This window comes from Physella acuta, unplaced genomic scaffold (assembly GCF_028476545.2).
Source record: "Physella acuta isolate Inbredline_101_S28 unplaced genomic scaffold, ASM2847654v3 ptg000403l, whole genome shotgun sequence".
Lineage (NCBI taxonomy): Eukaryota > Metazoa > Mollusca > Gastropoda > Physidae > Physella > Physella acuta.
The window spans coordinates 30,133-55,824 of record NW_026731922.1 but is presented as its reverse complement, the minus strand read 5'-3'; the positions used below and the strand labels follow the sequence as shown (position 1 = coordinate 55,824).

The following is a 25,692-nucleotide window of genomic DNA, read 5'->3' as shown; positions in this document are numbered from 1 at the left end:
GGACTTGGAGCAATGTGTCTAACTCACCTGTAGAGCAGGACTAGAGCAAGGTGTCCATCTAACTCACCTGTAGAGCAGGACTTGGAGCAATGTGTCTAACTCACCTGTAGAGCAGGACTAGAGCAAGGTGTCCATCTAACTCACCTGTAGAGCAGGACTTGGAGCAAGGTGTCCATCTAACTCACCTGTAGAGCAGGACTTGAAGCAAGGAATCCATCTAACTTATTTGTAGAGCAGGACTTGGAGCAAGGTGTCCATCTAACTCACCTGTAGAGCAGGACTTGGAGCAAGGTGTCCAACTCACCTGTAGAGCAGGAATTGGAGCAAGGTGTCCATCTAACTCACCTGTAGAGCAGGACTTGAAGCAAGGAATCCATCTAACTTATTTGTAGAGCAGGACTTGGAGCAAGGTGTCCATCTAACTTACCTGTAGAGCAAGGTGTCATCTAACTTACCTGTGGAGCAGGACTTGGAGCAAGGTGTCCATCTAACTTACCTGTGGAGCAGGACTTGGAGCAAGGTGTCCACGGCGAGTGGGCCCAGGTAAAGAGAGAGATGTCTGGCTGTGACTTGTCCGTCTTGTTGATTGGCAGAGTATACTGGTACAAGATCCCTCGATTGTCTTCCTGCATCAGGATCTACAACACAAGTTTCTCAACATTCAGTATGACATTCAATGGTTTTCTCACCATCCAGTATGACATTCAATGGTTTTCTTAACATTCGGTATGTCATTCAATGTTTTTTTTTAACATTCAATATGTCATTCAATGGTTTTCTTAATACTTCGTCTTGTATCCAACAATTTCGTTAACAGTAAGTCTTGTATTCAACAATTTCTTTAACATCGAGTCTTGTATTCAACAAATTTGTCCTATATTCAACAATGTTCTTAACGTTCATTGTAATATTCAACATTTTTTTTCGCCTTGGTGTAACCACCCTCAACGGTGTCCACCAGTTTAGTCCTTATTGTATGTTACTGGCCAACTCTTCTGTCTATCACAAGAAAGAATTGCCAGGTAAAATTTTAACATTTCTGTCAGGAAATAATAAGCTAATCTAAATGGAAAATATTTCTGCAATAAAAAAAAGATATCAGAATATATGAGAAGAAAAAACAGAAAACAAAACTCTGGCAACTCTCACCATAATGACCAAGTCTTCAGAGGTTGGCCCGTTGGCTCTCAGAGACTCCGGCTCATGTTCGGCCAGCCTGTAGGTGAAGACTGTGCCGGCCACACGGAACCTGCGTGGCCAGTCAATGGTCCAGTCACCGTTGATGAAGTAATTCTCTTTACTGTTTCCTTTTGTATCCTTCAGAGCTAATGAGTATGCATGTCCACTTACATATATATATATATATATATATATATATATATATATATATATATATATATATATATATATATATATGTGTGTGTGTGTTTTTATGTGTGTGCATATATATATATATAGGCCTATTTATACATATATACTGTATATATATATATATATATATATATATATATATATATATATAAATTATGTGTATAAATAATTAATGTGGCTGTTTATACACAAAAGTTGTTAAGCTTATCTGTTGTTAATAAAAGAGTAAAATTATTGGTACCTAAATAGTTTCTGGAAAATTTGGCTTCTGACACTTTTATATGCATAGCACCTTTAGGAATAGTGACAACTTCTTGGTAGTCTAAAAATGAGACATTTGGATGTTATTTCTTAGTTACACAATGTAACATTTTATAATATTTTTTAATTAAAATTTCTACTATTTACTTTAAACAAAAAAAAACAAAAATTTTAATTCTCTTTGGTTATACAACAAATACTGGAAAATAATCCAACAATTCATACTACTGTCAAGATTTCATCAAAGCAATGCGCGGACATCATTGCTTAGTTAGCTAAAAATAAAACAAGTGATATGCGGCATTCAACATCTACAATAAAGCCAAGGAAATGTAAAAGAAGAAATAATTGACTGATATGTTGATTCACTTAAACTTTACTTTGTACATTAGTACCAACATTTTTTTAAAATCTAGTTATTTTAAAACGATGTGCTGTTATGAGACACATCACGATGAAGTTGAAAAATAAAATATTTTTTATTGTTAAACCAATAGGAGAATTTATGTGACCAACATGATTCACTTCAAGTTGACTCTTATAACAAATTGTTAGTGAAAATAAACAAGGTATTCACTTTAATTAACGAAGATGCTATTCACACGAAATAAATCTATTGATAAAAATTAGACAATCATCTTGCTCTCTTCTAAATAAATGTGTATTTTCGCAAGTTTAAGCAAGGGAAGGCACCTCCTCTGGGCAAAGGTTTATCAAAGAGTCCAGATATTGTCTTGCATGCTGAGTTGTCTCCTCCACAGACCCTGCAGTTGTCTTCCTTGACTTGAGATCCCAAGTACCCATCACAACCAACAAACTGGAATAATTCATGGAAAATCTTGAACACGTGATAACAAGCGTATAAGAAAAGAATGCATGAACATTTTTATTTGTAATTAAGTTACGCTTCTATTTATATTGCATTGATGCCCTAGTTAATTATAAATAGTAAAAAAAATTCCCTTTTCGGAACTAACGGTTCATAGAATAAATGACGTAGAAAATATGTTTCTTGACCAGGGCTAGTCGTTGTTATTGTCAAAACTTTGCCCAGCCGCTACTTCTCTTCACATTAGTCAGGTACCCACCAGAGTTGGGTGGACTCAGAGACGTCCTATATAATGAGAATCCGAACTCGAAACTTTAAAGTTAGTTGCAGAATGCGCTACCACTCGACCACGCTATCCCAGTAAGTAAAGTCTGTCAGGTTGACAATGTCAAGGTCCCAACACTTGCTACAGTAGAGCAGATGTGCTCTCGGCGTGGCTTACGTTACATTCGCTATCCCAGTAAGTAAAGTCTGTCAGGTTGACAATGTCAAGGTCACAACACTTGTTACAGTAGAGCAGATGTGCTCTCGGCGTGGCTTACGTTACATTCGCCGTTGATGCAGACGTGGGGCAGGTCGGAGTAACATTTGGTGCCGTCCTTCACCTTGGGCGACCTCTCCGTGTAGAAGTTTTGGCCGTCGGCCATGCAGACAAGGGAGCAAACTTTGGAGAGTTCTAGACGGAGAGAGAGAGAGAGAACTACACGTCAATATGGGTGTGGGGGGGGGGGCGTGTGTTTAGTGTGTGTGTGTGTATTTGTGCGTGTGTGTGTGTGTGCGTGCGTGCGTGTGTTGATGTGTGTGTGTTGGTGTGTGTGTGCGTGCGTGTGTTGATTTGTGTGTGTCGGTGTGTGTGTGGGTGGGTGGGCGTGTGTTTAGTGTGTGTGTTGGTGTATGCGTGTGTGTGCGTGCGTGTGTTGATGTGTGTGTATGTGTGTGTTGGTGTGTGTGTGTTGATGTGTGTATGTGTGTGTATGTGTGTGTGTGTGTGTGTGTGTGTGCGTGTTTGTGTTGGTGTAGCTGACCGACATAATACACGTGGTCTTGATCCTTATCACAAATTGTTAGTGAAATTGTTGGCGCTGTAAGCAAATGAAGCATTTTGGTGATGGCGGGGGCGTGATCGACAGGGTGGAGGGGGGGGGAAATGTCCTGCTCCCACTTTTTATACAGCATTATTCAAATCTTTTATTCATATTTACACATTCACTTTGAATTTTTCAACTTAACGAAAACCTTTTTCCACGAGTTGTACATTTCTCTCCACTTGTTAGTACACACGGATCTTCCTTCTTGCACTTTGATACAATCCATTTTTCCAGCCACTTAACTGTATATATTTCGCAATCCTCTACCCACTAATGCCACAATACCCTCATCACGCTGCCACATTACCCTGCCCAAGAGTGCCGTATTACGAATATCACAATGTCCTGCCCATCAATGGCATAATGCCTTATCTACGGATGATACTAAGCCCTACCGTCATTTCCTGAGTATGGCACCCACTTGTAGAGCTTGCCACGGAATGGAACTTCATTGAAACTGCTGCACTGGACATGGCGGAAATCCTCACTGCCCGCCGGACATGGCTAGAGGGAAAATTAAAGGAAAACAAAATTAAAGGTTAATGAAAAAAATAATACCACACTAGAACATATATATATATATATATATATATATATATATATATATATATATATATATATATATATATATATATATATATATATATATACTTATTTATTTATTATTAAAATTTTAAAATATTTATTTACATTTTTAAACTTTTAAAATGTCTCTTATTTATCTTAGTCTTCTAAGTTTCGGAGGTAATTTATGAATAATGTATTCTCTTTGCACCAAATTTTGTTTTATTTTTATAGTACACCAAGTTTATACTTTAATCAGTTTAAATTCCGCCGAATGCCATTCAACATACAGAGGGGAGATAAACGTATTTTAAACCCTCAGCTTTAAAGATGACAGAGTTATCTACACATGGTTCACTCACCGTGACGTTGCAAGACCGGTATCTCCTCCGCTGCCCGATACAGTATCGGCCGCCATCTTTGGGCCTAGAGTTAAAGCAGATAAGAGCAGTAAAACAAGAAAAATTTGAGGTGCGACACCCTACTAGTGTCGGCAAGATATAGGTGGGGCTGCCGCCCCCCTGCCTTCAAAAAATTCGGCCTACTAGATAAAATGTTAGATTAAAACTGGAGCGTAGACTTATTAAATCGTGTGGGTGACTTAGTCCACCTTACTTAGTTTGTGTTTGTATCGCTACACAATTTATGTTTGTATTCCCCTCACAATTTACATCAAAGCAGCCAAATAGCAACAAATTTCAATGTTAAAACTCGATTTTGGAAATCTTTTTAAAAAATAATAATAGCGAAGTTTGTATTATATTTAATAAACCTTAAATAACAATATATTTGGTCTGTAACGGTATTTTTATTTAAAATTTTTGCGTCTCTTCACTTGTCGGTGATATAAACTATACTGTGAATAGTGGTATAAACTACTTACTGAGGATTATCACATTCTCTCTCGCTCGTGGAGACGCCGCCCTCGCAAGTTCTGGAACATTCTCCCCACCCTCCCCAGGGCCCCCAGCTCCCGTGGACAGTGACAGACTCGTACTTTGGGTTACGGCACTCTCCGTGGTAGCACCACTGTGGGGAGGTAGAGAAATTACATCAAATTAGCAACATTGTCTCACCATATCCAACAGTATATATATATATATATATATATATATATATATATATATATATATATATATATATATATATATATATATATATATATATATATATATATATATATATATATATATATATATATATATATATATATATATATATATATATATATAAAGGCAGATATTCCTCACCCCCTTCTTGTGTCTGGGCATGGAACATTCGGTGCCCTCAGCTGCTGGCATGCCGAGTGTCTCGCAAGTGCTGTTGTCGTTCATACACCACAGCTCCAGGCATGCGTACTAAAAGAAAAAAAAAAGATCAATACGTTACTAAAATGTTTGTTCACGGAGTGAGAAAAAAGTAATTTACACTATGACATTCATAATTATATTTTAGTATCCCATCTATAGATAATGCAATACAGACAGGCTTTTGCACCAATGGGAATGTTAGAATAAAGTTGATAAATAACTCATTATTTAAATTTGAAAACCAGTATTCGAAACCCCTTCCCACCGTTAAATACTCTCCAGATTAAAAAAACCCTTATATCCCCCTATAGGTAAAGTAATAGGACTAGGATGGACATTTGAACAGGTATAGAGGTATAAAATAGGTAACCTAACGTGGCTTGAGGGTTCGTCGTTCAGGTAACATAGGTTATAGCATAGCTAACAATATGTTTGTGACGGCCTTTATACAGGTAGCATCTGTTGGTCAGAGACGATTCTTTAATCTCTACCCTACCCTTAGGTGGACGACAGGGGGGGGGGGGTAATATATAAGGAAGTAGTTCGTCTGGAGACTAATTGGCCGAGGGGTGGGGGAGGGTAATCTATTTTGCCACCCGTAGATGAGCAGTTTCATAGTGAACTCACAACATAAACGTTAAATACAATACACAAAATAATGGATTAAAAGAAAAAAAAAGTTGGATTGGTTAATAAAAACTTGCAGATTTATTATCATCACCGCCGACCTTGAACTTGCATGCCTTGGATGTGGGGCCGAACTGGAACCGGCACTGGGCGTTCATGTCGTAGACGTCACCCGGCAGGTCACGTGGGTAGACGTCTCTCTTGAGGGGCACGTTGTCCAGACACCAGCCCTGCCCAGAGCTGTCCAGACGATATATGTAACAGTTCATGATCGTATGGATAGATGTCAGGCTGGGATTTATATAAAGCTGAGGCTAATAAAGCAATGCTCAGTGAGATGTTGATGCAATGTACATAAAGCATGTGGTTTATGTATATAAAAAATGTCGTTAAAGGGTTAAAATTGGGTATTGTTTATCAGGCGTTCTGAACACCTGATCACGTGACTAGTCACATCGCTGACGTCACTTGTACTTTAAATTTATGTTTAGGACAAGCATAGACATGCAGTGTTAGAGAAACGTATACTTTGATTTTTTTTATGTATTTTCACGATAGCATAAAATGTATACTAATTAACACATCCATGATTAATTGAACTATAGAATAAGTTATCTTCTCAATTGCTTATGTTTGAATAAAACTTTGTTTTTTAAAAAACTTATAATAAACTGCAAAAAAAGTATGTTGGAAATTCAACGTCTGTTGGGAGTAACTATTGTAAATAGCGTAATGTTCTTTACTTACAAACACGGTATATTTTACATAGTTTAGAAACAACGTAAACTTTACACATACAATGTTACTGTAAACAGTGCAATGTCATGTACCTAGCAACACAGTATTCTTTACACATATTAACAATACGGTATACTTTACAAGGATTGTATTACTGTAAATTGTGTAATTTTCTGTACCTAGAAAAGCGGTATACTTTACACAGATTATATTACTGAAAATTGTGTAATGTTCTGTACCTAGAAAAACGGTATACCTTACACAGATTAGCAACAATTATAAACTTTACAAATATTAGCCACACGGTATACTTGACACAGATTATATTTACAAGCAATACTGATGTCCTACTCCAGAAAGTCCGTGACGTATTTCCGTGAGCAGCTGGACCAATGAAAGGACGAGGTTTCTTTGCTGAGTCTAGTGGCCATTAGCTGGGCTGGTTCCTTACCCGGCGTGCCGCATTGGTTCCCGTCTCCGTCATGGTGCATCCCGATACTGTAAGTAGATTACATTATGTAAGCATATATGTTGTACTGCATCCCAATGCTGTAAGTACATTACATTATGTAAGCATATATGTTGTACTGCATCCCAATGCTGTAAGTAGATTACATTATGTAAGCATATATGTTGTACTGCATCCCAATGCTGTAAGTAGATTACATTATGTAAGCACATATGTTGTACTACATCCCGATAATGTAATGAAAGTATATTAAATTATGTAAGCACATATGTTGTACTGCATCCCGATGCTGAAAGTACATTACATTATGAAAGCACAACAGTGGCGTCGCTAGGTCGGGTGTCACAGGGTGTGGTACCTCCTGGTGTCACCCCCCCTGTTTTCCACTGCAAATTTTGCAGTTATTTTCACCCCCCCCCCCCCCCAGTAAAAGCTTAAATAATGTACTTAAATAAATTTTAACTCTTACTTATTAATCATTCTGTGAACTGGCTAAAACCCATTAATTCTATATATATTTTGCAATTTTAGTCTTGGTGTCACCCCATTAAGTGGTGTCACCCCGTGCGGTCCGCACCCCCTCCCCCGCCTCGCGACGCCCCAGAGCACATATAATATTGTGGTGCTTTCTGAAGCGAAAAGTACAATGCATGTGTAATGCATTCTGAAGCATTCTTTAGCTACAGATTTACATTTTGTTTCATCCAAATTAATAGGACCCTCAAAAAAGTGTCTTCCAACAAAATGGACACTTTAACCCTTAAATGCATGACTTTTTAATAATGATTGAAAAAAATATTTTTATATTGTTTTGGTGGGTATATGAAGAGTATAGTCAAGTAAAAAAATATTTTTAGTTTAAACATGTTCTTTAATTAAAATCCGAAATGTTGCATGTCTGCAACATTATGTAGTAAGGTGATACTTTTTAAGACAGTTGTTTGTCTTGTTACAACAAAGATATATGTTGCACTTGTGGCAAACTGTTTGAGCTTGATGTGATTTTGCACCTGTCATTGCACTATTCCACGAGACTTAAGTGTCCACACAGGTCCAGGAGATCCAGGGTCCACACGTATCCAGGGTCCACACTGGTCCAGGAGATCTAGGGTCCACACTGGTCTTGTAGATCCAGGGTCAACACTGGTCCAGGATATCTAGGGTCCACACTGGTCTTGTAGATCCAGGGTCAACACTGGTCCAGGATATCTAGGGTCCACACTGGTCCAGGGTATCTAGGGTCCACACTGGTCCAGGATATCCAGGGTTCACACTGGTCCAGGATATCTAGGGTCCACACTGGTCCAGGGTATCTAGGATCCACACTGGTCCAGGGTATCTAGGGTCCACACTGGTCCAGGGTATCTAGGGTCCACACTGGTCCAGGATATCTAGGGTCCACACTGGTCCAGGATATCTAGGGTTTACACTGGTCCAGGATATCTAGGGTCCACACTGGTCCAGGATATCTAGGGTCCACACTGGTCCAGGATATCTATGGTCCACACTGGTCCAGGATATCTAGGGTCCACACTGGTCCAGGATATCTATGGTCCACACTGGTCCAGGATATCTAGGGTCCACACTGGTCTAGAATATCTAGGGTCCACACTTGTCCAGGGTATCTAGGGTTTACACTGGTACAGGATATCTATGGTCCACACTGGTCCAGGATATCTATGGTCCACACTGGTCCAGGATATCTAGGGTCCACACTGGTCTAGAATATCTAGGGTCCACACTGGTCTAGAATATCTAGGGTCCACACTTGTCCAGGAGATCCAGGGTCCACACTGGTCCAGGGTATCTAGGGTTTACACTGGTACAGGATATCTATGGTCCACACTGGTCCAGGATATCTATGGTCCACACTGGTCCAGGATATCTAGGGTCCACACTGGTCTAGAATATCTAGGGTCCACACTGGTCCAGGGTATCTAGGGTTTACACTGGTACAGGATATCTAGGGTCCACACTGGTCCAGGATATCTAGGGTCCACACAGGTCCAGAATATCTAGGGTCCACACTTGTCCAGGAGATCCAGGGTCCACACTGGTCCAGGGTATCTAGGGTCCACACTGGTCCAGGATATCTAGGGTCCACACTGGTCCAGGGTATCTAGGGTTTACACTGGTACAGGATATCTAGGGTCCACACTGGTCCAGGATATCTAGGGTCCACACTGGTCCAGAATATCTAGGGTCCACACTGGTCCAGGATATCTATGGTCCACACTGGTCCAGGATATCTAGGGTCCACACTGGTCCAGAATATCTAGGGTCCACACTGGTCCAGAATATCTAGGGTCCACACTGGTCCAGGATATCTATGGTCCACACTGGTCCAGGATATCTAGGGTCCACACTGGTACAGGATATCTAGGGTCCACACAGGTCCAGGATATCTAGGGTCTACACTGGTCCAGGATATCTAGGGTCCACACTGGTCCTGGAGATCCAGGGTCCACACTGGTCCAGGATATCCAGGGTCCACACTGGTCCAGGATATCTAGGGTCCACACTGGTCCAGGAGATCCAGGAAGATACTCTGGATTACCAAGAGCATCTACTTCATATTATTCTTCACCTTGATTCACATTGATTTCTTAATGATTATGCTGAAACTAGAAGAAAAACAAGGTACTATATAATCACCAATGCTGATGTATAAAGTAAAAAAAATAGTGCAAAAGTAGGTCAATTTGCATAACGTTGCAGCACTGCAACCTAAGTTTTGTGAAGATTTTAAAATAAATTATGAATTGATTTTCAAAACAACACATACAATATGTAATACATACCTTAGGTTGTCAGAAACATATTTTTTGAAATTTCAAAACCAGTTTATTTGACTTTGATGAACTTTGAAACGCCAACCAAAAATGCTGATATAAAAAACCTTGTGATCATGCACAAATTTGAGATCGGCTTGGCGGTAAAACAAATCTAGGTCACTTAGACATGCGCAAGATGTAGGTTAACATTGTAGTAATCAAACAACGTGATGCACAGAATAAAAGATGTTTAGGCTAATATTTTATAGGAAGGTAACTGGTATGTTGCAGATTTGTACCGGTTTGCATTTAAGGGTTAAGAAACAACTTTTCTGGCAAATGTAAGCAAACAGAGAAGGCCATTCGATACAGCCCAAGCAAATAGATTGTGCCAAGTTTTTAAAGAATCTGGGGGTGAGAAAAAAAAATTGAGGACCCTGAAATTAAAAGGATGGGGCTGGATGCAGCCAGAACGCCTACTCCCCCCCCCACTCCTTATCCACCACTGTGATCACGTGTCTGATGACGTGATGGCTATCTGAACTACCCCAGCACTCACTTGTGTCCGATCTCGTGGGCGATGGTAAACGCCGAGGCCAGCCCGATGTCTTGTATGATGCTGCAGCTCCTGAGCTTGTTGCACATGCCCTCTACAGCTGCCAGACCTGCTCACGTGCAGGTAACATGGGTAAATATAGGTAAACATAGGTAAAACATAGGTAACATGGGTAAACATAGGTAAACAGGTAAGCATAGGTAAACATAGGTAACATGGGTAAATATTGGTAACATAGGTAACATGGGTAAACATAGGTAACATAGGTAACTTAGTTAAACATAGGTAGCATGGGTAACTTAGGTAAACATAGGTAGTATAGGTAAACATAGGTAAACATAGGTAAACATAGGTAAACATAGGTAAACATAGGTAACATAGGTAACATAGGTAAAATTTAGGTAACATAGGTAACATAGGTAACAAGGGTAAACATAGGTAACATAGGTAAACATAAACATAGGTACATAGGTAAGATTGGTAAACGTAACATAGGTAAACATAGGTTACAAAGGTAACATAGGTAAGCATAGCTTACATTGGTAAACATAGGTAACATAGGTAAACATAGGTAACATGGGTAAACATAGGTAATATATGTGAACATAGGTACAAACATAGGTAACATAGGTAACATAGGTAACACATAGGTAACATAGGTAAATAAAGGTAACATAGGAACAGTCATAGGTAACAAACATAGGTAAAGTAATATGACTTTGATGGACCTTAGTACAGGTATAGATGTATAAAATAGGTAACCTAACGTAGCTTGAGGGTGCTTCTTACAGTTAACATCTATATATATAATTCTCTTCTTGGAGACCATAGAAAAGACCAAGCTGTAAGCGCGCCTAGCAGGCCCCTCTCTACCTCTCTAGGCATATCCATACCACCCCCACCCCCACATGGTCTGGTGAGCTGTGGTTCACGCTAAATGTTTACAATCGAAGAGCCGGGTTATGTGACGGCTATTAGGCAGATAATTTACTTTGAAACGATTTAAAACTTAGGGGAGGTAACTAAGAGGAGGCTGCTCTCACTGGGGGTTGTAGGTAGGGGGTGGGGGAAAGGAGGGTGGGGGGGGGGGTTATCGTCCTTAATGACCTACTGATAGTGTTTTAAACCAAATATTTTCAGTGGCAGCATTGGTACTGTCGAATTCACAAATTATGCAATACTGAAAAGTAGAAAATAAAACAACTAAATAGCGGCGTATGATATGCCGCGGGTCGGCTCGTAGGTTATAACATAGCTAACAATATGTTAATGACGCTTTTATGCAGGTAGCATATGTTGGTCAGAGACGATTCTATGCATGCCTTATCACACGTTTAAGTAAACTTGAGGAAGTCTACTGTTCTGTTTAAGCAGAAAGAGTTGAGTAATGTCACAATAGTTAACACAGGTATCAACATACGTAACATATTCTAGCTATTACGGATATACATGCAGGTAAAACGTGTAACACCATATGTCGGGGAAACATAGATAACAATATCTGACTGGTATCAACCTTTCATACAGGTAAAACATATAACCCCATATAGCTTGAGAGGTAACAACACACCTGTGATCGACCTTTAAATTTACAGGTGTTAACGACCCCTCAGATTAGGTGAAATGTAAAACAAAGATGAGAAAGGTCGGATCCGAACCCACAACTGCACGTGGCTCAGCTGGTATTGCCATTCGTCACGCACACTCAACCGTGTGAGACCTGGTACCCACCAGCACACCTGAACACAAATACCAGATCAACAGATACGGCAAAACGCACGTGACCCCCTCTGTAATATACTCACCCACCCCCTGGTCTAACTAGAGCCTGGTCGTCTTATCTAGCACGACCCCTTGTGAGATAGGTTTTTTTATATCGACTATCCAAGAAAAAAAAACGCGCCGTTAAAAAATCATTTGAATGCATTTTGAACCGTTGATTTAACATACGGTCTATCTCTTTTTTTTTTAAATTTTGCGAGGCAATTCACCTGATTTTTATTTACCATATCTAAAAAGAATTTGTTTTTTTTTTCGGACTAAAAATGTTTTCAGCGTCTACACCCAAGGAATTGACAACATGTACGTTTTTTTTTTTTAAAGAACATTTGCGGGTATTTTGATATTTTGGTTTTGTTGTGATTTTAAAAATCGCAAGAATATGTAAAACATGGTTGCTTCCCCTCTCATTTGTTAACTCATTCCCAGCTCCTGCTAGATCAGGCAGATAGATTTTAATTAAGAATCGAGCTTCCCCTCACCCCAGGGCATGGCACCGCCTGGTATAGGACAGACTCTAGCACTTCGGGTATGGAACACGACCCACGGTTTCGAGCCTGGGTTTCGAACTCAAGATTTTCGACTTTGCTAGCGAATTCTGCCTCTAGACCACGTTTTTTCCTTCTATTTCACATTGGCCGTTTATGATGAGCGTAATGTGCATTTTAAAGAAATACTTTTAAAATCATAAAAGATAAGCAATTATCATATATGAAATTAGATTACTTGGTGAAATAGAAGTAGCAAATAGATTACCTCGCCGTAGTGGTGTACTTTTGATTACCTGCCTTTAATGGTTTACCATTTGATTACCTCCCAGTCCTAAATGTGAGATAACCATCAACCCAAAACTTACTATTTACCCCTCCCCCCCCCCCCACCACCCCCACCACTTTCCAGACCAGTAACATATTAAGTCAATCGTGCCGGATGCCAGAAAATAAACCGTTCGTGAACCACATACATCACATGTGTACGTTTATTCTACACCGAGACGTACATGAAAATAACTGTTTCAAATACCTGGCACGATTATTTTTTTTTACAATTTGGCAAACACATTTTTATTTTAATATACTTTTATAACGGTTGAAAATTCATCTTGGAAAGGAATTTGGTTTAGTTTATCATTTTAAAAAACAGTAAATGTGTCTAAAATAAAGACTGGTGCCTGTTATCAAGGTTGAGTAAGGGGTAGTTTAGCAGAGATTTTGCTAGAAATCACCTTCAGAGACCAACAGGCTATGCTGCAGCTACCCAAGGTAACACCCAGGGTCTGACTAGATTTGCGACTACCTTAATGTCCATAATATATTGGGGGTGGGGGTGGGGGGTGTCTTCCTATTGATGGCACCCGCGGGGTACACTGTGTGTGGGACCGTAAACATAGCACCTCTGTTAAAGAGTGATCCTGGTGAGTAATTTATTTCCGTACTTTTACTTACACACAGTGGCGTAGCGAGGTCGGGTGTTACCCGGTGCGGCACTTAATGGTGTCACCCCCCAGAGGCGTAGCGACCCTTCCCGGGGACAATCTTTCAAATTGTGGATTTGCACCCCCCCCCCCCCTTCAAACTTTTGATTTGCACCCCCCCCTTTCAAATTTTTCTCTATATATTTTGCTATTTTTTGCCTTGGTGTCACCCCCCTAAATGGTGTCACCCGGTGCGCTCCGCACAAACCACCCCCCTCGCTACGCCTCTGCTTACACAATAGAACAGAAATGACCAAGGCACATTTTAAATAACATAACAATAAGCCAATAGGGAAAAAAAATTTGCTTCACCACAGCAATATCCAGAAAAGCTGACTAAGATTACTGTTGTCTGACTTTAAAGCTACTATAAATATGTTTATTACATACAGAGAATGTATTTATTTTATTAAATTAATTTTCCATCGATTATACTTTTTGAAATTTTTAAAAAATTTATAGAGGATCATCCTACTTTTACAAATCAACCATCAACAACAGAATATTTACGTTTCATTTTACAAAATTTGAAAAAAAAAATTGTTTAGCCCTTGGCTGAAGAGAACACATGAGTCTATCGTGCACAGACTAAACAAAATGGCGTTTAAACAGAAGGTTTCTTGAACTTTAAAAAACAAGTTATTTAATAACAGGCCGACTCAGTTTGCATGAAGAAATGTCTGAAATATCATAAGAAAGTAGCTTCAAGACTGAATTCCCATACAGTATTTTATTTGGCTCGGTTATGTTTATATTTAAAGTAACATACACTTTCGCCATTGGCTTCGTTTATATTTCATTTTGAGTTTGATAGACGGCAGATAGCGGGCCTGGGTGATCGTTCTTTGGCAAGGAGAGACGAATTTTCTAGAAGCTTTAGGTCTGGAATTCTGTCGTGATATTGGTTTAGCTACAATACGTGAGTGAGTTTCCGGCAGCAAGTCTTCATCTACATTATCTCCGATACTCGAGGGGATCTACGCACAGACGCCGTCATGGGTTGTCAAGCTAAAAGCAAGATAATATATGTGTGTGTGTGTGTGTGTGTGTTACGGTCAAAGACGGAAGTCTATTCGGGCCTTGGCCAAGAATGACGGCCAATGCGAACATTGACCGGCCAATGCGTACTTTGGCCGAACTTCGGGCTATCATCGTAATATATATATATATATATATATATATATATATATATATATATATATATATATATATATATATATATATATATATATTCTAATCCATGCATAATATAGATGTTGGTCTAGTTAAGAGACACAGCAGACGATATTGTAAACGTTATTTTTAACCATTGTTATTTTCAGACGTTTGTTTTTAAGATCATCCACTGTCTCAAATATGTTGCCTGTATTTTTTGTCTAAGAAATACTGACAGTGATTTTTGAAATTTTAACCTGTGAGATACTCTCCGTAATATTTTAACTAAATTTGAATCTCCCCTCAGCAAAACTGACGGTATTTTAATATTTTGACCGAATTGTTTAAATCTGTAAAATGCTGACTGTGAAATTGTGTCCTTAGATATCATGTCTGCGATTTTTATCCAATGGGTTTTTGCCTTGAATTATTGAGTCTGGTTAACATTGAAAGAGTTCACATTAATGTGTATCAAAATTTTTCGTTTTTTTTTCTTCTCGGCTACTTTACATGTGCCACATACGTTTCTAGCATACTTATAATATCTAGGTAAGCAGGACGCTGCCAAACCTTTTAAGATAATAAAATAATTTTATATAAGTTAATAGGCTGGTGTGCAGATAGATATATTCGAGTTATATATATATTTTATCCCCCCCCCCCCCCAAAAAAAAATTAAATAAATAAGTTCGTCTAGAAATTTATCAGAAGTAAATTTAATTTAACATGTTCATGGAATAAATAAAATCAAAACATATGTAATGATAAAAAAAATGTTGCTTAAAATTTGTGTACACCAATCAGATACGTTTGCGTGGACCAATCAGATACGTGTGGCTAGTGTTACCATCAATAGGTTTTCAATCTAAAAATTCTAGTTTGTTCTTAATTGCTAGATATGTAAGGTAGCAGATGATTGTTATGTAGAGCAGTAGATGCTAGTAGAGCAGTAGATGATTGTTATGTAGATCAGTAGATGATTGTTATATAGAGCAGTAGATGACTGTTATGTAGGGCAGTAGATGATTGTTATGTAGAGCAGTTGATGATTGTTATGCAGATCAGTAGATGATTGCTATGTAGAAAAGAGGATGCACGTTTTCAGTTCTTATGACAATGTGTAGTGTGGATATTAGTGATACCCCCCCCCCCCATCATCATGTTAGAGTTCAACCCTATCCTTATATATTCCTCGTTTGGCTGTATAACACTATCCTTATATACTCCTAAGTGTGGCAGTTTATACTTATATTTTCCCACGTGTGGTTATTTAAAGCTATCTTTATATATTCCCACATGTGGCTGTTTAGATGAATTAATGCGGTTCTCTTCACCATGATTTAAAACTTGTTATTTTTTGGGGAAGAGGTAAAAAATAGACATCAAACATCTACTTTAATGTAGCGTCTACATTTTAATTATCATAACTTTCATATGCGGCTCTAAAAATAAATTTTTAATGAAATAAAAAAAAACGTAAAAACTAATTTGCTAAACATTAAACAAAACATGACCCGCACCTGTATTAGACAACCAGCTAAATGAGTAACCGCATTTTTCACTTTTGTTCGAGAACTTTCCCACGCCTGCTAGCACCTCCCATCAGACACGCCCAGGGCCGTTAATTAAATTAATTAATGAGAAGAAACTGAAACTAAAAAGATTTCCTCTCTCGCCCCGGTTGGTAATGAAGATAAATAGGTCATGGTTAACTCGTGGTTTCTCCCGCCGGCCCAACACTGCAGCAGACGTCTTCCGTTTTGGCAGACGAGAGTTCATCCGGTGTAGCTGCAACAGGTATCACTTCCGGGGAACACTTTCGGTACAGGGTGACGCAGTTCGCTGGTTTTTTTTTTTTTTTTTGTTTTTTTTTTAACTTATATAAGTAGGTGTAATTTTTCTTTAACATTTTTTTCTTTTTAATTTTTTTTTACTTATGTAAGGAGCCTAGGTGTAATTTTTAATATATATTTTTTTTAAAAAAGCTAGCAGTTGAAAGTTTAAACGAAGTTAAAGGTTAACTTTGTGAGGAATGTTTCTGAAGTTTGAATTGCTACTTGAAAAATTTTAAGTTAAAAAATTGCCGACGGGAAATCAGACAGACGTTTTTTGGTATTTTATTATTTATTTTTGCAAGAAGCAGAAAACTGAGAAAAACTCGTTTGGTAAGGAATAAGTTCTAGCACATACGAGGAAATGTATGCACGAATGAACAACACGCATAGAAGAACCTAAAATGTTTCTGACGTAATAGCACAAACACAGTACGTCAAGCACATTTTCTAATTAATGTAATTAAGTTAATGACACACATACACAACACATATCTAGAAATACGTGTGTAATAAACAGCCAATGACACAAACACAACACATACATAGCACATGCGTGTGTAATGAACAGTTAATTACACACATACACACACAATACATACCTAGCACATGCGTGTATAATGAACAATTAATTACACACATACAACAACACATATCTAGTACCACGTGTGTAATAAACAGTCAAGGACACACATACACACACAACACATACCTAGCATATACGTGTGTAATGAACAGTTAATGACACACATACACACACAACACATACCTAGCACATACGTGTGTAATGAACAGTTAATGACACACATACAACAACACATTCAAGCTACTCACCTAATGTTCCACAAGGATCGTTTTTGTACGTGCAAATATCGTATCTGTGGACGAAAGACATTCTTCTCGTTATAAAACAAAACTTTACTTTGTAAGTCACATAAAACAATTCATTTCTGAAAACGGATTATTTGAATATTTTTATCCTAACAACAGCTGTCAACAAGGGTAAGTCAGAGACATGTGAACCAACATAGGTATATAGTTAATCTAGTATCTACAGTTGTTCAGTTGTTTTTTTTTTTTAAGTCAGTAGTGTGAGACAAATACAATTAGATTGCGCTAAAATGTTAAGTGATCTACAGTTGTTCAGACGATAAATACTTTATTTTTTTTTTTTAATTTTATTTTTTTATAAAATATTTCCTATAAATTCAGAAACTATAATAGCTATCCAAAACTAATTATTACAAGGGTCCCATTGTTAATGTACCCTCAATTGACCACATAAAAGAAAGCTGACCTGATTGTAAATAACCGTATCATTTGTATATTTGTTAACTTACCTGGTAATCAAGACAGCATTGTCGTGATTGAATGAATAATCCGAGCTGTTCTCGCCTGCTGTAAAATTGTACTGCCACTTACAAAAGTTGTCTAAGGACATATCCGCGTGATGGTTAATTACAGGCAGGTTGTCGCCCTTGGATAAAATTAAAATGAAATCTCTGCTATATCACATTGCAATCACTTTGTTCTCATGATAATTTTTTATTTATTTATTTTTTTAATAAACAAGCATAACAATCTATAAAAAATAAGCTTTTAAATGCTATATGAATAAGACAGAAAAAAATAACAGAACAGAAAAACAAATCGCATTCTGGTCTTCTTTTTTGTAGAAATTAATTAATTAATTATTTTTTACTATTGTAGCTAAAGAAAAACTATGTTATTTTTTTTTTTTTTTTTGATGCATTAAAAATATTTATTTTTACACTTGTTTAATTGATTACTTTCTACTGTTTATATATGTTAAAAATATTTAGTCTATATTTTGTAAACAATGAATCTGAGATTATTGTTTCTTTTCCGACTGCCCGAGTAATGCCTGTCACTTAAAGCAAGTTATAATCTCACTTTGTTACTGAACATAGTAATCTTTAAATAAATCTTTACAAACAATTTAAGATATATAATTTAATTGAAATAATTGTTTGAAAAGTGATAGAAATATGTTCGATAGAAATAGTCAAAATGTAGTTAAAACGATACACCGATATATATATGTATATATATATATATATATGTATATATATATATATATATATGTATATATATATATATATATATATATATATATATATATATATATATATATATATATATATATATATATATATATATATATATATATATATATATATACCAACAGCAACAGCTACACGTACACACACACACGCTCACGCACATATATACAGACATATACAGTCATATACACGCATATATAGACATATACAGACATATACTCACATATAAACACATATTAATATATTACATTTATTTATTTTTATTTACACGTTTACACATATGTGTATATGTATGTCCTTAAATAAAAGGTTCTTATGTTGAAATATACAACAACCACCCACCGGTTGAAAAAAAACCAAACGAAATTTCCGCTCCTATTGTTGGCTAAAACGAGCGGAAGTGACGTCATAATTGGTTAACTGCCCGAGGCGGGCACGCTGTTCACATCTGCGCGAGGTTAGCTTTTTATTCACGAACTACAACTTTTTCCTTTGGTGATGTTTTGTTGGTGGGCATTGGTTGATGAATGGGATAACACGATTGCGATCGCGTAGAGATGTTGTTAAAGATTTTTAGGTTGAAATTTTTAAAAGTCTAGTCTTGGAATGCATGTCTTTTAATGGGAATGACAAAGTGGACAATATTGGAATGAATGTTTTTGAATACAAACATTTAAACTTTTATGTTGCTCATGTATTGTTCGTCTTAGTGTGAATGTAGATGTTTATGATGTTGTTGATTTTACTGTTGACATTTTTGTAAGTATAGAGTATTAGTCTACACGTTTTACCGTGAATGACAAACAGGACAGGATTTGAATAAAAAAAAAATTCTTGAATACGTTCATTAAAACGTACATGCTCAATAAGGATATAGTTTGACTTCTTTTATATATAGTTCCGGCATACCCGTAATTCCGGCGTACCGGTAGCCGGTAGTTCCGGCATACCGGTAATTCCGGCATAACGGTAATGTTCGAGATATTAACATACTTTATCAATCATACTTAGACTGTTATAGACCATACCTTTCATCGCATACAGCGTGAAACCAATCTCATCTTTTCTCACCTGTAATTACCTGCATTTTAACTCTTTTCTCGCCATTTATTACCTGTATTTTAACACCTTCCACACCTTAGATCGCCTGTCTTTCAACACTTCCCACCTTATATCACCTGTATTTTAACACCTTTCTCGGTTAAGATCACATTTATTTTAACATATAACTCCCTTTTATTTTACTAATATATTAACATTTTCACCTGTAATTACCTGAGCTTCTTCCAGGCAACTCTCTCCAGCTCCCCAACCCCCCCCCCCCCGCGAAGTAAGTCTACCGTGCACCTCCCCCCCCCTTCCCCAAACGAAATGGAATTCGTATAGAAAATATATACTTTTAACATTGTCTGTATTTTAACACACCCAACTTACCTATTACCACCTGTATTTTAACACCTCTATCACCTGTATTTTAACTTCTCACCTTAGATCACCTGTATTTAGACACCCAACTTACCTATTATCACCTGTATTTCAACCCCCGACTTTCCTATTATTCCCTGTATTATAACTTCTCACATTAAATCATCTGTATTTCAACACCCAATTTACCTATTATCTACTTTATTTTAACACCCGACTCACCTGTATTTTAACTTCTCATCTTAGATCCCCTGTATTTAGACACCCAACTATTATCACCTGTATTTCAACACCCGACTCACCTTAAATCACCTGTATTTCAACACCCGACTCACCTTAGATCACCTGTATTTCAACACCCGACTTACCTATTATCACCTGTATTTCAACACCCGACTCACCTTAAATCACCTGTATTTCAACACCCAAACTCACCTTAGATCACCTGTATTTCAACACCCGACTTACCTATTATCACCTGTATTTCAACACCCGACTCACCTTAAATCACCTGTATTTCAACACCCGACTCACCTTAAATCACCTGTATTTCAACACCCGACTCACCTTAAATCACCTGTATTTCAACCCCGACTCACCTTAAATCACCTGTATTTCAACCACGACTCACCTTAAATCATCTGTATTTCAACACCCGACTCACCTTAAATCACCTGTATTTCAACCCCCGACTCACCTTAAATCACCTGTATTTCAAACCCCGACTCACCTTAAATCACCTGTATTTCAACACCCGACTCACCTTAAATCACCTGTATTTCAAGACCCGACTCACCTTAAATCACCTGTATTTTAACACCCGACTCACCTTAAATCACCTGTATTTCAACACCCGACTAACCTTAAATCACCACTCTTTCAACACCCTTCTCACCTTAAATCACCTGTATTTCAACACCCGACTCACCTTAAATCACCTGTATTTCAACCCCCGACTCACCTTAAATCACCTGTATTTCAACCCCGACTCACCTTAAATCACCTGTATTTCAACACCCGACTCACCTTAAATTACCTGTATTTTAACCCCCGACTCACCTTAAATCACCTGTATTTCAACACCCGACTCACCTTAAATTATTTCAAACCCCGACTCACCTTAAATCACCTGTATTTCAACACCCGACTCACCTTAAATCACCTGTATTTCAACCCCGACTCACCTTAAATCACCTGTATTTCAACACCCGACTCACCTTAAATCACCTGTATTTCAACACCCGACTCACCTTAAATCAGCTGTATTTTAACACCCGACTCACCTTAAATCACCTGTATTTCAACCCCCGACTCACCTTAAATCACCTGTATTTCAAACCCCGACTCACCTTAAATCACCTGTATTTCAACACCCGACTCACCTTAAATCACCTGTATTTCAACACCCGACTCACCTTAAATCACCTGTATTTCAACACCCGACTCACCTTAAATCACCTGTATTTCAACCCCCGACTCACCTTAAATCACCTGTATTTCAACCCCCGACTCACCTTAAATCACTTGTATTTCAACACCCGACTCCCCTGTTATCACCTGTATTTCAACACCCGACTCACCTAAATCACCTGTATTTCAACCCCCGACTCACCTTAAATCACCTGTATTTCAACACCCGACTCACCTTAAATCACCTGTATTTCAACACCCGACTCACCTTAAATCACCTGTATTTCAACACCCGACTCACCTTAAATCACCTGTATTTCAACCCCGACTCACCTCAAATCACCTGTATTTCAACACCCGACTCACCTTAAATCACCTGTATTTCAACACCCGACTTACCTTAAATCACCTGTATTTCACCACCCGACTCACCTTAAATCACCTGTATTTCAACCCCCGACTTACCTTAAATCACCTGTATTTCAACACCCGACTCACCTTAAATCACCTGTATTTCAACACCCGACTCACCTTAAATCACCTGTATTTCAACTCCCGACTCACCTTAAACCACCTGTATTTCAACCCCCGACTCACCTTAAATCACCTGTATTTCAACACCCGACTCACCTTAAATCACCTGTATTTCAACCCCCGACTCACCTTAAATCACCTGTATTTCAACACCCGACTCACCTTAAATCACCTGTATTTCAACCCCCGACTCACCTGCTCAGATTCCAGAAAGAATATCCGTGTGACGACGATGTTTAGAGCGTTGCCAATGGTCGGGTTGTGGAACAGCTTGGCCACCTGACCTCAAGCGAGAAAACAGACAATACTATAGCGTCGGTACGGTATGTTTCGTCGTCAGATAGCGTCGGTACGGTATGTTTCTTCGTCAGATAGCGTCGGTACGGTATGTATCATTGTCAAATTTCGTCTTCAGATAGCTTCGGTAAGGTAAACATCTACTTTAGATAGTGTTGGTAGGGTATGTATCGTCATCAAATAGCGAAGGTACGGTTTATATTATCGTCAGATAATGTAGGTACCGTGTTGTTAGGTAACCTTGGTAAGATATGCATCATTGTCAGAAAGCGTCGTTATGATATTTATCGTGGTCAAATAACGCCGATGCGATATCTATTATGGTCAGATAGTGTTGATAAGATATTTATGACGGTCGGAGAAACGTCTAAACAGTGACGTCATGTAGACGTAATGGTCAGATAAATGTCTAGACACTGACGTCACTTATTCACGATGGTCAAATAAACGTCTGATGACGTGACACTTACGATATTCAGGATGGTCAGATAAACTTCTAGACAGTGACGTCACGATGGCCAGATAAACTTCTAGACAGTGACGTCACTAATTCATGATGGTCAAATAAACGTCTTATGACGTGACACTTACGATATTCATGATGGTCAACACGTAGGCGGTCAGGGCCGCCCGGCTGCCTTCAAACGTAGAACTCAGGTGATAGTCCAGCATCTTCTTGTCCACTACCACCAAGGTTTCGACGTGTTTCTCTATGCTGGCAGAGCGCCGAGCGCGCTTCTTCGCTTTGTCGCTATTTGCGCTAAAGAAAAAAAAACAGTACAAATAAGTTATCGTCAGATTAGGCCTAAAATGTCAAAGCAACACAATAAATATAAGCTAGGGATCGCGTGGTCGGTTGGTTGAGCTTACGACTTCTAACCCAAACGTTTCGAGTTCGGATCCTGGGTTCGAGTCTGTAAGACGTCCCTGAGTTCACCTAGCTCTGTTAGAAATAATTCTCACTACACAATGACCTTTGTATGTCAAGGTCATTGAGACAAATTAACTCTACCTGATCTGCCCTATGAGTCTTGAGCACGAATGGGAAAAGATGAAAATGTGAGATATAAGCAAACAACTTTATCCTATTGCATTACAAACGTTTCACCTGTTAATTTTATAGTATTACCAAAGTGTTATTTTTTTAAACAGAGTCTAATATAAAATAATTGTAATTGGTACCTGTGATTGGTCGGCTGCTTTTGCGTCTGCTTCAGTTTAGGGCGCCATTTCCAGAATGGAGACTGGTGTTTGGGTTTCAGAACATCGTTTTGGTTTCCCGGTCTTTTCCGGTACCATTTGGTGTATTTCTTCCTTCTGTGGTCTGAGACACGTAGGTTAGGGTACACGATAAATTACACTATGTGATGTGATACACAAGTGTACATGATAAATTACACTATGTGATGTGATACACAAGTGTACATGATAAATTACACTATGTGATGTGATACACAAGTGTACATGATAAATTACAATATGTGATGTGATACACAAGTGTACATGATAAATTACACTATGTGATGTGATACACAAGTGTACATGATAAATTACACTATGTGATGTGATACACAAGTGTACATGATAAATTACAATATGTGATGTGATACACAAGTGTACATGATAAATTACACTATGTGATGTGATACACAAGTGTACATGATAAATTACACTATGTGATGTGATACACAAGTGTACATGATAAATTACACTATGTGATGTGATACACAAGTGTACATGATAAATTACACTATGTGATGTGATACACAAGTGTACATGATAAATTACACTATGTGATGTGATACACAAGTGTACATGATAAATTACACTATGTGGTCTGAGACAAGTTGATAATAAATAAACAAAATGGAATAGAACGGATGGAGACGAGTACCCAATGTGGCGCAATCTTAGGATCAAACAGTTTGTAGCTGTTACTGTAAACCTGGTACGGCAGATGTACACATTAAACTGGCTGGTACAAAATTTATCAGAATACCCCTTACCTCCAACACCCTTGTCCCCCCCCCCCCCCTCAAAGCCTGATGAATTCAAGAAAGATTTTTTTATTTGATATCATTCTTGTTTAACCGTAGCCCCCACAGAACATGCAGAAGCCAAAATAACTCAAACTGTAACCCCTCCCCCCCCCCCCCCGCTCGACCACTAAGACGTCACTACCAACCCCCCCCCCCCCCCCCGTGACGTCGTCCAGGCTTACCCGTGTCCTCACAAAACCTAACTCTAACCCCCACGCATCCCCAATGACGACACTAACCCCCAAATGACATTATCAACCCTATGACGTCATCAACCCCAATGACATCACCAACCCCCAAATACGTCATCAACCCCTATGACATCATCGACTCTAATGACGTCACCAACCCCAGCTTACCTGTGACCCCACAGAACTTGCTGAGGTCGCCCAGTTTTAACGAGGACCGGCTGTAGACGACGTGGGGGTGGCCCTCGACCCCCACCACGTTGGTGTGGTTCCAGAGGGGTTCCACGAAGTAGTCATCCGTGTCGGTGGAGAAGACGCCGTGCTGCAAGAGAGGTGGAGGGAAGGGGGGGGGGAGAAGGCAAATCATGCTTGAGTGGATCAGGTTAAAAGTAACACAAGATGAAAGTAACAAGGGTTGAAAGTAAAAACACAAAGTAACAAAGAGTAAAAGTGAATCAGCACAATGCAGAGCCGGCGCTACCCATTAGGAGAACTAGGGGGGGGGGCGCAAAATGTGCAATCGCTATTATCAAAAAGTACTTAATAATTAATAACTTTTATAAAGGAGTAGCTATCTATTTCGGCACCCAGGACGAACTATCAATTTTGCACCCCCACCCCAAAATTAGGTCTAGATCTATATAGGCCTACATTTATTCGCGTTGGTGAAAATGCAATTCCACCTCACTAATTTGGAAAGGTCGGGGCGCTTTTTACCAGTCACATTGCCTTTTTAATTTGGTGTCATACAAGTGATGTAGAAAACGATTAAACAAGTTCGTAGTTTACATTTCGAACATTTCAAACGGTTATCTAATTTCAATAGGGCTTGTAAGTCTTGTTTTCTCTGACTTTGAATTAGAAATCTGTCCTGGTGTATAAAGTTTT

The 25,692-nt window shown here is 38.4% G+C and overlaps 1 protein-coding gene across 1 annotated transcript in view; it reads right to left on the bottom strand.

Annotated features, from left to right (window-relative positions):
- Positions 1-25,692, bottom strand: part of LOC131942367 (A disintegrin and metalloproteinase with thrombospondin motifs 6) — a 55,851-nt gene that overhangs the window by 12,680 nt on the left and 17,479 nt on the right. Inside the window, exons 3-20 of the mRNA XM_059302203.1 lie at positions 24,976-25,126; positions 23,760-23,901; positions 23,169-23,337; positions 22,476-22,559; positions 18,168-18,304; positions 17,662-17,705; positions 10,591-10,696; positions 7,140-7,286; positions 6,152-6,290; positions 5,364-5,471; positions 4,997-5,142; positions 4,476-4,539; positions 3,945-4,053; positions 3,004-3,137; positions 2,326-2,449; positions 1,613-1,693; positions 1,150-1,325; positions 497-638 (exon numbers count right to left, since the gene is read on the bottom strand). Coding sequence (XP_059158186.1) covers positions 497-638; positions 1,150-1,325; positions 1,613-1,693; positions 2,326-2,449; positions 3,004-3,137; positions 3,945-4,053; positions 4,476-4,539; positions 4,997-5,142; positions 5,364-5,471; positions 6,152-6,290; positions 7,140-7,286; positions 10,591-10,696; positions 17,662-17,705; positions 18,168-18,304; positions 22,476-22,559; positions 23,169-23,337; positions 23,760-23,901; positions 24,976-25,126 — 2,203 coding nt within the window. The remainder of the gene's footprint in view (positions 1-496; positions 639-1,149; positions 1,326-1,612; positions 1,694-2,325; positions 2,450-3,003; positions 3,138-3,944; positions 4,054-4,475; positions 4,540-4,996; positions 5,143-5,363; positions 5,472-6,151; positions 6,291-7,139; positions 7,287-10,590; positions 10,697-17,661; positions 17,706-18,167; positions 18,305-22,475; positions 22,560-23,168; positions 23,338-23,759; positions 23,902-24,975; positions 25,127-25,692) is intronic.